At 48.8% G+C, this 14,010-nt stretch overlaps 1 protein-coding gene across 2 annotated transcripts in view; it reads right to left on the bottom strand.

Moving 5' to 3' along the window:
* col27a1b (collagen, type XXVII, alpha 1b) overlaps positions 1 to 14,010 on the bottom strand; it is a 66,773-nt gene that overhangs the window by 10,277 nt on the left and 42,486 nt on the right. For both annotated transcript variants that reach the window (XM_030371281.1, XM_030371280.1), the window contains exons 25-44: positions 13,353 to 13,406; positions 12,065 to 12,118; positions 10,998 to 11,051; positions 10,484 to 10,537; positions 8,421 to 8,474; positions 7,874 to 7,918; positions 7,269 to 7,313; positions 7,086 to 7,139; positions 6,263 to 6,316; positions 6,096 to 6,149; positions 5,644 to 5,697; positions 5,360 to 5,413; positions 3,686 to 3,793; positions 3,535 to 3,588; positions 3,144 to 3,251; positions 3,005 to 3,058; positions 2,573 to 2,626; positions 1,494 to 1,550; positions 1,347 to 1,400; positions 821 to 874 (exon numbers count right to left, since the gene is read on the bottom strand). In XM_030371281.1, coding sequence (XP_030227141.1) covers positions 821 to 874; positions 1,347 to 1,400; positions 1,494 to 1,550; positions 2,573 to 2,626; positions 3,005 to 3,058; positions 3,144 to 3,251; positions 3,535 to 3,588; positions 3,686 to 3,793; positions 5,360 to 5,413; positions 5,644 to 5,697; positions 6,096 to 6,149; positions 6,263 to 6,316; positions 7,086 to 7,139; positions 7,269 to 7,313; positions 7,874 to 7,918; positions 8,421 to 8,474; positions 10,484 to 10,537; positions 10,998 to 11,051; positions 12,065 to 12,118; positions 13,353 to 13,406 — 1,173 coding nt within the window. The remainder of the gene's footprint in view (positions 1 to 820; positions 875 to 1,346; positions 1,401 to 1,493; positions 1,551 to 2,572; positions 2,627 to 3,004; positions 3,059 to 3,143; positions 3,252 to 3,534; positions 3,589 to 3,685; positions 3,794 to 5,359; positions 5,414 to 5,643; positions 5,698 to 6,095; positions 6,150 to 6,262; positions 6,317 to 7,085; positions 7,140 to 7,268; positions 7,314 to 7,873; positions 7,919 to 8,420; positions 8,475 to 10,483; positions 10,538 to 10,997; positions 11,052 to 12,064; positions 12,119 to 13,352; positions 13,407 to 14,010) is intronic.

Raw genomic sequence — 14,010 nt, 5'->3', positions numbered from 1 at the left:
ATAGTTTTTTGTGAATCAGTCATAGTTAGCATAAGCCGTCCCAAAAACAAGGTTTATTCAACCTGACCAGCCTTATGGCAGTCAACGTATCTACTTAAAGTTTAATTAGCATCATCTCAATATTTATGCATAATTTTATATTGGCAAATAAATTATACATTATTCAGAAATTATCATTAAATGTACACATATGTATATATAATTTAAAGAAATGACTCCATGTTCTGATAATCTCCAGGGGTGCTGCAGCCCCCAATCCCCCCATGTAGTGTTCCTCTCTGATGGTTCAAAGAGGAATTGTACGAGACCGCAGTCTGCGACATCAACTCCGTTTCCAAAAGTTGGATCATTGACGCCATCACCACAGACCCTGGACCAGTGATGCAGATGGTTCAACTTTTCTGTGATTTCCCCCCAGAAGCGGAGTCGATGTTGCAGACAGAGCTTTGTTCTCCCAGCACCATTTGAAGCGGCACCGTCTCATATTAGAAAACAGCCGAGCATGATGGTTCCCCTTCAACTATTCATTGAACAAAAGAAAACAAAAAAACGATGAATAATGGAGGTGTGATGCAATTGGAAGAAATTTCTAATTAACATCCCTTCAAGCAAGAAAGGTCTCCAAGCATCAACTGGATCATGATTCATGACACTCTATTGAACATTGGAGAACATCCAATATCAATAGGAATCTCATAACCCAATATACACACACTGACCATATGATCTTTGTGTGTCTATACATTTATGTAATTTCGCTCTGCAGACTCTGTGGTTGTGTGGTGTGTTCATGGCGAAGAGGCAACGTACGGACACTTACAGGAGAGCCCGGGGCCCCAGCCTGACCTCTGGCCCCGTCCAGCCCGGGCTGGCCCTGAAACAGGAAGTTATCCCCAGGGATTAGCAGTTGGTCAGTTAGCACTTTACAGTGAATTCAGATCCAAGTCATTTGCCTCTCAATGAAGTCATTAAGGAGCAGCGTGGGGTTAGACAGTACAGAGACAGGTCATTAAGGAGCAGGTAGGGGTTAGACAGTACAGAGATGGGACATTTAGGAAAAGGGTTGGGGTTAGACAGTGCAGACACAAGTCATTACAGAGCAGGTAAGGGTTAGGCGGTAGTGGCTTGGGCGTTTGACTTCCAGCCAGGTTCAAATCCCTATGTATCTAACCCTGATCCACAGGCAGATGATCAACTCTTAAATGAAAAGACTAATAATGAATGGGTTCCACAGGGTCGGCTGCTAACAGCGTTGTTAATAAAGTAACGTGGCTCTAACCAGGGTGGTGTTCCCCTCATGGAACAACAAACAGAGGAGGAGCTGGGGACATGAACTCTGGGCTCACCTCGTATCCTGGATCCCCCGGTTCCCCTCTGGTTCCCGTGGCGCCCGGAGAACCCTGGTGGGACAGCAGAACCCATTGTTAGAACAGGCGGCGTCGTCATGCCGACACGGGTCAGGAGGAGGAGGCGGGGGGGGGGGGGTCACTCACTCTGTCCCCAGCGGCGCCCCGCGGTCCCTCCACCTTGCTGTCGTCCCCTGGCTCACCCTGAGCGGGACAAAGGAACCGAGTGAGAACAGACAGCAGCAAAGTGGTACCACCGGTACGAGGGAGGAGTCACGAGGCCACAGGGGTGCGGTTTGTTTGCCGCATTCACAAACCGTTTCAACCGAGGGAGGGCCTCGTTGTTCATATACAGCGCATCGTCTAATGTGGTTTCACTACCCACGAATCAGACGAACTGGCTCCCGCCCAGTCCCTTATTAGCAGCCTTACATCGATCGCCAAGGAAGGAGGGAGGATTTATGGTCATGTGCGTTGCATCTGTACGGTCGAATAATCCCCTTTTTGTGCGTTTGTTTCTTCGTCATCGTCATGTGTTGTGCACATCCTAAGTAAATCAAACGCAACGTTTTTCCCGAGCACAATGGAAACAACCGGAGCAGTGAATACAAAGCGTCGAGATCCCTGCTCAGGACGCACCAGCACGCGTCAGCACGGCGTACGATTTACCTTGATCCCAGGTGCCCTCCGAAACAATCACACACTTCTAGATATCCCGATAAGCTTTTCTTTGGCTCCGATTCAGCTTGTTCACACCGGCAGCTATTGCTTTATCCATTACAGCAGTCACTACAGCACTTTATTGATCCCCACACAGAGCCAGGGAGATGATTATTTTGACAAAACTATTTCTTGTACTATTCAAGTCCTCTTGGCTGAATATGATGAACCAGAAAAGAGCAGAGAGAGGATGCAGGGGGATCCAGGTGCCTAATTGCATACGATGACATTTCAAGTGTTAATGAGCCTTGGCCTGCGCCCTTATTACTGCTCAGATAAGGAGTTTCTTAGTGAATACTTACAGAAGCCCAGAACCTCATTAGCTATGCAACAATGACTCCAATCTGTCAAAACAATACGGCGGGGACTGTGCTGCAAAACTGTTTTTAAATGTGAGGAAAATGTCACCGCTAATGCAAAACCACCCGTTCCTGTATAAAACACGCAGCCAATTAAGCTCCCATGAGCGATTAGGGCCACGATCAACGCATGTAAGGAGTGTGTACCTTTTCACCTTTTGGTCCAGGCGGGCCTACCGGGCCCTGGGCTCCTCTGTGTCCCTGTTGGAAGGACAACACAGGACATTGTTCAGTGGGGGAATAGAGCAAGCGATTGCAGTCGTTGAATAAAGGCCGTAAGAGGGATTGGGTTACGGACAACAATTAACCATGCCGACTCTGCGATTTGGGGATGATGCAAATGGGTTCGGACTGACCACAAAGTACAATGGGTTGCTGGCCAAAAGAGCTGTCTTCAGAAGAGCATTCATCGAGCTATAAGCTACTCCCAGCGTTTTTTTGGTCTGCATTCCATTCGAGAAGATTTAAACCTAGTTTTTTCACGAGATTTATCTCATTTCCACGATGGATCTCTGGGTCTGGCAGGCTGGTCTGCAGCCTTATCCCTTCTGAATGTGTGCAGCGTGTGGACCGTCTCACCTCATACCCGGCCACTCCCAGAGTCCCTTGTGGCCCCATCCTGCCTGGGGCCCCCTGCAGGGAGCGGATCATTAGCCCCGGTGCGGTTAGCGTTAGCGTTAGCACCATGAAACGTATCTTTAGTGCGTATGGTGCCTACCGTGGGTCCGATGGTTCCCCTGGCACCCTTGGGTCCGACGTGGCCCGGCTCGCCCTGCCCCCCCACGGGCCCCGTCTCGCCCAGCGGGCCCTGGGGGCCCTGGCTTCCCTGGAGAGAGAACAGAGGATCAGGCGCACCGTGAGGGCCCAGAACCTTCGCTTGCTTCGGACAACTCCTAAAAAAAACCTCACGATGAAAGGGTTTCCACTTTTGCGTGCTCTGCGTTTTGTGTTTTTTGTTTTGACTCCTCCCTGAGTCCCTACAGAGGTGACTTCATGGTTTGTTTACCGTCACGGGCGATTAAACCCTCATGCGCATGAGACGCCACCTTGACACGAGTAGGGGAAGTCAAATATGATCTGCGGAGGAAAGTGACTGCAGCTTGACAAACCTTGTCTCCAGCTTTTCCTCGTTGGCCGATTGTTCCAGGTTTACCCTCTTGACCCTAGTGAAGGAACAGCAGGTGGTTGGCACACAGACACAGCGCTGTGTTGTTGTGTTTTTTGTTGCCAGGCAACGTGAAGATGTTCGCAGTGACTCACCCTCACCCCCACCAGGCCAGGAGCCCCGGGGGGGCCCTCCTTCCCCTTGGTGCCCAACAGACCCCTCTCTCCCTGGGCCCCTTCGGCCCCCACGTCGCCCGCCTCGCCCTGGTGACGTAAAGCGAGAGGCACCGGTGAGCAGCCATGAAACCTAGATTATTCTAGATTATTCATTGATTTATTGAGACAATTTAAAAATATTCACAAAAACACAAACACAGAGACCAAAGAAAAGTTTTTTCAATTGTTTCTTGTGATTTTAGGTATCTATGAGCTTATTTATTTATTGGCACACTGCACTTAAAATATTCATAACCTAATAAAATACTTACAATACAATACTAGAGCAATGCTGGTATTTAAAGAGTATTGAAGAGTGATAAGTGATACCTGTACCCTGTACACTAAATGTACAGGTACACTTCTTCAGGTGTCACTTGGTTGCCCTGATTAGTTTTCTCCCCAGGACTTTAACTGAAGCCAGACCACCAGGAATGCGTTGTAACGATTTCTCTCGCTGAGAAATAACCATCGTAAACACAGTCGATCGTAACCCTATTTTGTGGTTGGTGGGCGTTTAACATCAGCCAGCTACAATAGCCCCACACCCCTGGAGTAGTAATCTAGACTGGCGACAGGCTAAATGTAGCATCTAACCCAGAATGACAAACCCTCCTGTAGACAGTGAACTCGTTAATCTGAGACCCATCTCCTGCTGTACTCTGTGCTTCAGTCTAGGCCTTGTAACCGACAATCTCAGCCAAAAGCTGTTTGTGGGTCTGTCTGCCATGCTTCATGAAGCTTGGCTCTGAATGACAGTCAGGCTTTTTTCCTTGCTGCTGTTAAAAAAAATAATTATCCCGCAATGCTTGCCAGAAAGTAGATCTCCTAGAATAGAGACACTGTCTGTTTTCACTCAAAAGTCAACAGAACGCTGGTCCAATTTAGCTCAAGGCTCACAGGCAGTATGACTTGAATTGGATTGATGAGCAGCTCAGTTCATCAGGTACACATTCACAGCGTAGACCTTAAAGTTGCAGTGCTTAGGATTTAGTGGCCTCTAGTGGTGAGGTTCCAGATTGCCACCCACTGAATCCCCACCTCACCCCTTGCTTTCATACAACGTAGGATGTCTTTACTGGTCTATAAGGTGCCAGTAGGTGATTCCAAAAGGATCTCATCGTGTACGACAGCATCAAGTAGCCAACAGTTGAAGAGGTTTCCTGATAGATTCATCAATTGTATTTAGTTATTTAGTCTGTAGAACTATAGGTCATAGCTTACAAATTAGACAACGATTATGATTAAAACATAAAAACATGTCCTCTCTAGAGCCGTTTGTCCATTCTGGGCTACCGTAGAAACATGGCGGGCTGCATGGATGAGAACCCGCCCCCTATGTACATACAAAGGGCTCATTCTAAGGTTTACAAAAACAGAAATGCATAATTATGAATATTGCATTTCCTCTATGCCCAGTTCAATCCGCTTGATGCCACTCAATTCTACACGCTTTACCTTAAATGGTGCTTTTTGGTTGTCATTTGTCAACATTTACAAAATTAAGTTTGACTCAGGAAACTTAATTTGAAACCCAACAGTGGGTCACACTGTGTACGGTGATGTCAGTGGGGTGTCAGTCATCCGTCGCCCAGAGGTTTCCATCCTCCCTACCTTGACTCCGTCAGGTCCGCTTGCTCCAACCTCACCGTACACTCCAGCCTCCCCCTGGCAGAAGGAAACCATAACGACTGTAACAAGAGCTTTTATGGGTTTACAGCATAAATAAGAGAACACTTTGATGAGCTCGTTTGAAGTGGAGGGTGGCCACTCGGGCCTCGCTAATTATTCCGCTGGTTGACACAAAATGCCGTGCCAAAGTGAGAGGGAATATGCATAAGCACATTAAAGAGAGACTTCTGGGTCTGCGGTGAGTCAGTGATGGGTGTACTACTCACCCTCTGACCCATCAGGCCCAGCTCTCCCGGGCTTCCGATGGGACCCGGGGCCCCCTGCCAGACAGAAGAACATCAACAACAACAACAACACAGCAACTGTGTCAACTAACCAGACATCTCCTCATAACGGTTTGTGTATCCTGCGGCCCATTTGTATGGCTGTCTCTGGATTCATAGCAGAACAGTTGTGCTGGTTGTGGTGTAATTTGGACAGCACTTTGAAGCGTGGAATCCACTCAGCAGACACTTGGTAGACACTACGATTGTTGGCGCTAACAATACCAATAAGTATTTCTATGGCAGGCACAGCAGCACTTTCACTTTGTTTTGCTAACAGTTCCAATTTTTACTTTACGCTTTGATTGTTTTCAGCCGAGCTTGTGAGAGTGTTTGGCTGCTGCCTCTGACTAAATGACTTCATGTGAATAAAGGGAGTACAGAGCGATACAGACCTTCTCTCCAGGATCACCAGGCAGCCCGCTCGCCCCTGCCCTCCCCAGCGGTCCCTGTCACAGACACACACAGGAGGGCTTTTCAAAGGCGAGCGAATCCAGCTCGATATTAACTACACAGTGAGGCGGGCGGGACTCGCACGAGGCTGACAGGTGATGAAACTCACCTTTGGTCCCATGTCTCCGAGAGGCCCCGTCGATCCAGCGGGCCCCGCCGGCCCCTGGAGGCAGAGAAGAGGCATCAATAACAGAATAATGGTCGGCAGCGTTCGCATATCTGGGACAAACATCTTCGGTTGTTCAAAAGAAAAAGTAGAAAAGAGCGCAGAATGGCATTGAGCCGGTATGGATTGTGAGATGTAGCTTTATCTAGGCGGTGGGACGCCCGAGGGTAATTGGGCCGACGTTTCAGTGGGAGATAGTAAAAGGCATTCTGTTATGGAGATACAGTCAGGCTACGATAAATCTGCCTTTGCAGGAAGTGGACGGTGTAAATCAAGTTGAGTCTGATTCATCCCATTGTAGATCTTGGACAGAATGGGGGAAAAAGGATTAATCTCTCTCTCTCTCTCTCTCTCTCTCTCTCTCTCTCTCTCTCTCTCTCTCTCTCTCTCTCTCTCTCTCTCTCTCTCTCTCTCTCTCTCTCTCTCTCTCTCGCTCTCTCTCTCTCTGGGCTCTTCAAGCGAGCAGTATTCTGAGGGATTGGGAGGATCCAGCAGTGATTAAGATGTTGTCAAGCTGAGGAACTGGCGACAAGGAAAGGTCTGTGGTGGTTGTGAGCAGGCAAGACTTTTGGAGCTACTGTTAGTGCTTTTTTATGAGAAACAATGGGAGCCCAGATCCAAAAAACCAGACAGTCGAGGAGGAACGGGTAAGAACGTTTGGAAGGGAGGCCTTCTAGAACATTCTCCCCAATGGTGGTCTCAAGTATCAGGATCTCCTCCAATGAGGGAGGCCAGCCTGCCGACAGCTGGGTGTCTGGAAACTCACTGGCTCTCCTGCAAAGCCCTTGGCACCAGGAGGTCCTGATGGTCCCTGGATACCCTGGGAGGAAACATCAACCGTTTAGACCACACACAGCGCCGACGATTGATTGGGATTTAAAGCCATGTCATAGACATTCTCATCCCAAAATCAGCTGCGACTAATCCACAAAAGAACTGCATCACTTACTGGAAATCCCTTCGGTCCAGATTCTCCTCGCTCGCCGATCTTCCCCTTTGGCAGAACAGCAGACAGACACAGTAATAACTTATGAATTATGGTGGAGGCTTAAGACATGTCTACACAAATGATGTTTAATCTGCACTATGCAACCTTTTCTACTGGAGCCATTAACTCCATTAAGAAATGTCTGACCTAGAACGTTCCTGGAGAATAAAACAATGAGTCGATGCATCCAGGGAATCATTTTCTATGAATCGTTTCATTCTGGTCAACTTTTGCCCCCACCTATGGAAACTTTGACGCTAGCTTCATAGCATAGGATGTGTGCTACTTGTCATGTGGTATTTGTTCATGTAGAGTTTGTATTTTTCTGATTTTAATAAGGTTTAAAAGGTTCAGAAAAGATCCCAGTGGTTCCTGGCTTGAAAGAATGAATCTGTCATGGTTTCCATGGTAAATAAAGTCTTGACGTCACTAAGAAGCATCACAAATTTCCAGACAACCGTTATAGCAACAACTCCAACCACAAGAGTGCGCTAACAGAAGAATGTGCATAGTGCAGCTTTAAAATAGGCTACTGATGGATAGAGTGATGAGGAGACTATTCTCACCATCTGTCCAGGGAACCCAGGTTTTCCGGGTGGACCATCCAGGCCCTACAAGAACAACCAACAGAAGCAGTCCTTTAACGTCCCCCCAAAACATTGGTTATGTCCCCCATTATGTCCTCATAACAACTTCAGTTTGAAGGCTGGGTATTTATGGGAATATAAAGCCCTGAGTAAAGTAACAAGCTAAATACATCGAATTCAAAGCATCTTTATGGATGAATGTACAAAAGTGAGTGCTGTGATTTATCACAGTGAGATATAATGTTTTTATTATTTATTCATAATAACAACATATCAAATGTGTGGTTGCCGTGATCAGTGAAGTCATTCAAATCTCGAGCTCATTACCACATATTCATTTTACATTCATTGCCAAAACATTATCAATACATCAACTGATTCAATACATAAACTGACTCATCACATTTTGAAACAATCATAAATAGCAAAACAAGGTAGTGGAGTCATACATATATGACACATTCATTGAAAGGTATAAATTATGAGGTCCACGTTTTAGCTTAGTAGCTGTTGACCTCCTCCTTACCATGACTCCAGCAGAACCTTTCCCTCCCAGGAGCCCGTATGGACCCACAGGGCCCTGTGAACAATGACGGGGGGGTTAGTACATTTCTCTCGGAGCTCTTTTACTTACTTGAAGCACATAACACTAACTATAGATATCATGCAAACTCTCAAAGTGTGTTGGAAAGTGTGATCCGAATAATGACATTATATGATGTGATAATTGATACGGTCTTCGTTGCTTACAAGTGCATTGAATAAGCCTTGGTAAGGACACTCTTTGCGCCAATAGACTAGAGCTCCCCTCCTCTCCCCAACTGAACATTAGCCAACATCTGATTGGTCACCACAGCCATTTTTCCTCTCAGTCTGCCTCATCAATCACAGCCCTTAATTGATCTGTACCATATTAGGGAGAAACTGGTCAGCAATAACCATGTTTTCTGTGTAGAGTCGCTTTCATATCGTGTAGGAAGCAAACAACAATTCAAACTGGGGAAGGGCAAGTAAAAGTCAAGGATTCTTATTTTCCCCTGATGTTTGGGAAGATTTCCTTGCCCTTTGGAGTAACAAAGGTTAGGGGGTGACGTTATTAATAACGTCAAAATAAATGGACACAGTATAGACCCTAAGGAAGAACACAGAAGAAGAGCATATTTATTTTCTTCATCCAATACTCTCCATCACTCCATTTCCATGATGCCACAAGACAAGACTGCAGTATTTGGCGCCTGCACACTGAAGATATTGTACAGTGAAGCCTGGTCCCTTCTGGAAAGGTCATGGCTTGGTCTGGAGCATTCTGCTGACTCATCCTCGCCTCTCAAATTAAGCCAAACAGTGGCTTCACAGAGGCTTCCCACCGAACATGAAAGCCATGGAAGCTCACGAGGCTTGTTTAGCCAAGCACTCGTACAGCGAGCCCAAAAGTAAGCACACCATGTAGTCTGTCAACCCTCAACGCCGCTTACAAATTAGTCATGTTACTGTTTGGGTGCTGTCGTCAGACCGCTACCGACCACTGTGGGGTTTTATTAAAGGAGACTTGTGCTTTAGATGTATTTCTACCTTAATGGTCTGGCTAACAGTCTGTTATTCTGTTAGTGGCTAACAGTCTGTTATTCTGTTAGTGGCTAACAGTCTGTTATTCACAAGCAAGAGTCTTTGGAGACTGTGATGATGTTATAGGACCGATAGAGTGCCAAAGATCGGCATTCTGCTGAAATGATGTGTTTAGTTTATCTTTATTCGGTCTTCATAAGAAAATACACATCCTTATGTTGAATATAGGATTGCATTGTTTGTAGTAGTTCTTTGTTCCGCAACAAAAAATACTTTTTGGTTAGACGTGGGTGTGTTGTTAATAGCTCTAAATTTTGCTTTCAAAAGGTCGTCATGCAATTTTAAGCAATTATAGTTATTAAATCCGAAATGGGTATCTTCCCATGATGTCAACGGACCCATATAAAAGCCATCCACAAGATAAAATAGCTTAATTACACCACTTACTCGTGTAAGATCAATAATTCATTCAGACCCAATCCCCCGGCGTGGCCGAGGGCTGTTGACGCAGGGTCGGACGCAGAGGTTTCGGAGAAGCCTGGCTAGCGTTGGATTTACGGCTGTTTTAAAGACACCGCCGTGGTCATATATTTCAGGGTACAGGAGCGGCGGGGTGTTGTCTGAAGCGCTGAAGCGAGGTTTACGACAGAGTCCGTTTCTCCTGAGCTCATTTGCTTTAAAGATTTTCACCCCTCGACGCCCCCTAACGATAGTTTAGAACGCTATTAAGATTCGCCTTCACACATACAAAGCAGACAGGTTTTTTTGTGTTTGCGGATAGCCGATAGCTAAGTGACCATGTGTGAACAAATTAATACTCTCAATTATTAACGAGTACAACTAGTTAGTAGTACTTCAGCAGAGGCTTTCACCCAGAGCCACTCACTTGGACTTCAGAAACATGTCGTTAAGGGAGAAGGGGGTAGGCATCACGGAAGCCAGGCGGTGGGGGGGATCAAACTCCTTAACTATTCCACCAGCCTGCTAAATGATAACAAAAACAAACAAAATAATGTTTCTTACCCTGAGTCCTTTGGGTCCTCGGACACCAATGGATCCCTGAGAACCAGGACGGCCCTAAAGCAACGATGGGGAGAAATCGATGAGAGACCGATGCTTCCTGTCGTCCAACTTCTGGCTCATGCATTTTTCATGCATCTGTTTTTAAAAAAAGTGGGCCGTGAACTTTCATCCAGTTTTGCACGACACTCAGGTTCAGCTTAAGAGCGGAAGAAGCCTCAGTCTTATTCCTCTTGACGTCAACATCGACTAAAACTCACCAAGGAACACTTCCTGCTTTCATGTGAACAAATCTTCAGAATTGCAACAAACAAGAAAGCATCAAAGCGAGCGAGCCAGAAAGATGAAGGAGAAAAATAAATGAAAACCCAAACAGCTTTGTGAGTGCACAGGGTCACACAACACGGAGACGAGAGGAAGAATAGCAAGCAGGGTGGAAGGGCGGCTCGGCGCTGAACCGTAGAGACCAGCCGGAGGGCTGGGGGGGGGGGGGGTCCCAATGAGATGGTTCACCCACTGGGAAGCCTTGCTCTCCGGGGGATCCGCTCTGTCCAGGGGAGCCAGGATGACCCTGAGGGGGACAGAGGACACTCTTCAGTCTGCTGCAGTGAATACGATGCGGTCAAATCACTTTTAATATCTAGTAAATGGTAAATGGACTGCATTTATACAGCGCTTTTTCTCAGCAGTGGCCACTCAAAGCACTTAGAATATTGCATTCACACACCGACGGCGGTGTCAACCATGCAGGGTGACAGCCAGCTCGTCGGGCGCAGTTAGGGTGAGGCGTCTTGCTCAGCGACACCTCGGCACTCTAGCTAGGAGGAGCCGGGGATCGAACTGGCAACCTTCCGGTGACCAGCCGACCCGCTCTCCCTCCTGAGCCACATGCCGCCGGTCGTGCCGTGTGTCTCACCTAAATAACCTTATTTACTTCAAAAACTGGTTTGTTTAGCAAGCCTTTTGTATACATTGCTGACTGCACCTAAACATGACTCCCTGACTCTCCTCCCCCGCTGGAAGATGTTAACATCTGTATTCTCACTGAAGCCACATCCTGTTCGGCAGATATGCCATGCGACATCCCATCATGGATCAATAAATCTCCTCCTCTAGAGACAGCCACCTTACTAATCCAACACAAACCTTCTTATTGGCTCCTGTTTAACTTAGTACCGTTTCATAACGTATATGCCATTCCGTTTTTATCATTCTCATTATCACAGAACACTAACACATTATCATCATCATCATCATCATCTTCATCATCCTCCTCACCATCACATCATCCTCAACATCATCATCCTCATCTCATCCTCAACACCATCATCCTCATCCTCACCATCATCATCCTCATCTCATCCTCAACACCATCATCCTCATCCTCACCATCATCATCATTCTCCTCCTCATCTCCATCATCTTCATCACATCCTCCCTGCCATCATCATCCTCATCCTCACCATCTTCATCATCATCATCATCATCATCATCATCATCATCATCATCATCATAACTTGACCACAAATGCTGCCAGAGCGCCCCCCAGTGGTAGGAGGGCTGCGGTCCAGACCAGCGCCTTACCGTCGCTCCCTTCACCCCCTGCGGTCCGGGATCTCCCACCTCCCCTCGCTCGCCCTGAGGAAGAGGAGAGGAAGAGGAGATCATCGTCAGGAGCCGAGTCACGCAGCGTCACACAACTCATACTCCACCAACACCACCTCGTGTTAGGGGGGCTGGGGGGGTGGTGGTGGAGAAGAGACAAGCCGTACACATTTCATCCTCCACACCACCACCGCCGCCGCCACCGCCGCCACCACCGCCGCCACCACCGCCACCACCACCACCACCACCACCACCACCACCACCACCCCCACAAGCACCACCCCCACAAGCACCACCACCACAAGCACCCCCACCACCCCCCCAAGCACCACCACCACCCCCCCCCAAGCACCACCGCCACCACCACCACCACCACAACCACCCCCACCCCCCCCCAAGCACCACCGCCACCACCACCACCACCACCACCACCACCACCACCACCCCCACAAGCACCACCACCACAACCACCCCCACCACCACCACAACCACCCCCACCACCCCCCCAAGCACCACCGCCACCACCACCACCACCACAACCACCCCCACCCCCCCCCAAGCACCACCGCCACCACCACCACCACCACCACCACCACCACCACCCCCACAAGCACCACCACCACAACCACCCCCACCACCACCACAACCACCCCCACCACCCCCCCAAGCACCACCGCCACCACCACCACCACCACCACCACCACCACCACCCCAAGCACCACCACCACCATCACCACCACCCCAAGCACCACCGCCGCCGCCGCCACCACCACCCCAAGCACCACCACAACCACCCCCACCACCCCCCCAAGCACCACCTCCACCACCACCACCCCACCACCACCACCACCACCCCAAGCACCACCTCCACCACCACCACCCCACCACCACCACCCCACCACCACACCACCACCACCACCACCACCACCACCCCAAGCACCACCACCACCACCCCAAGCACTACCACCACCACCCCAAGCACCACCACCACCACCCCAAGCACCACCTCCACCACCACCACCCCACCACCACCACCACCACCCCACCACCACCACCCCACCACCACCACCACCACCACCACCACCACCACCACCACCCCAAGCACCACCACCACCACCCCAAGCACTACCACCACCACCCCAAGCACCACCGCCACCACCACCCCAAGCACCACCACCCCAAGCACCACCACCGCCACCACCACCACCACCACCCCAAGCACCACCACCACCACAACCATGACCCGCACGGCTCACGGCATGCTAACCTTTTCTCCAGCGATGCCTGGCTCCCCCACAGGCCCCAGGAACCCAGGTGGCCCCTGGTTTAACACGAGGAGAGAGAGAGAGAGAGAGGTCATGTTTGAATGTGTTTACATAGCGCTTCACACTTCAACACTTCACAATCAGTGGCTCATATTCACCCATTCATACACTCATTCATTCACTCATTCATAGACCTGTTCAGTCACCCATTCATGCACCCGTAGCCAGTCAAGGCGACAGCCAGCCGTTGGGGATCAGTGAGGGTGAGGTATCTCGCTCATGGAAACCTACTCATGAGCGAGCCGTGCTCAATGCTAAGCTGTGACATTATTTATCTTTTACATGCAGACGAAATTCAACATAGAGATGTGCACACACGCCGCATTACCATCAACCGGAGCCCAAACACAAACACAGCATCAGAGAGCAAAGCACAAACACACACAAAGTCCCTCAAACATGCACACACACACACATGTGTACACAGGTGCACACATGACACCCACAAATACACACAGACACACACTGACGCCCACAAATGTACTCGCTAACCGAAACACACACAAACACACTCTCTTATGCACGCACACACACACACACACACACACACACTGGAGGACAGATAAAACACAAAGACAAAGCATGACCACGAGGGAGCGA

This window comes from Gadus morhua, chromosome 11 (assembly GCF_902167405.1).
Source record: "Gadus morhua chromosome 11, gadMor3.0, whole genome shotgun sequence".
NCBI classification, from domain to species: domain Eukaryota; kingdom Metazoa; phylum Chordata; class Actinopteri; order Gadiformes; family Gadidae; genus Gadus; species Gadus morhua.
Note: the sequence above shows the minus strand (reverse complement) of the source record. Positions and strands in the feature narration are given on the sequence as shown.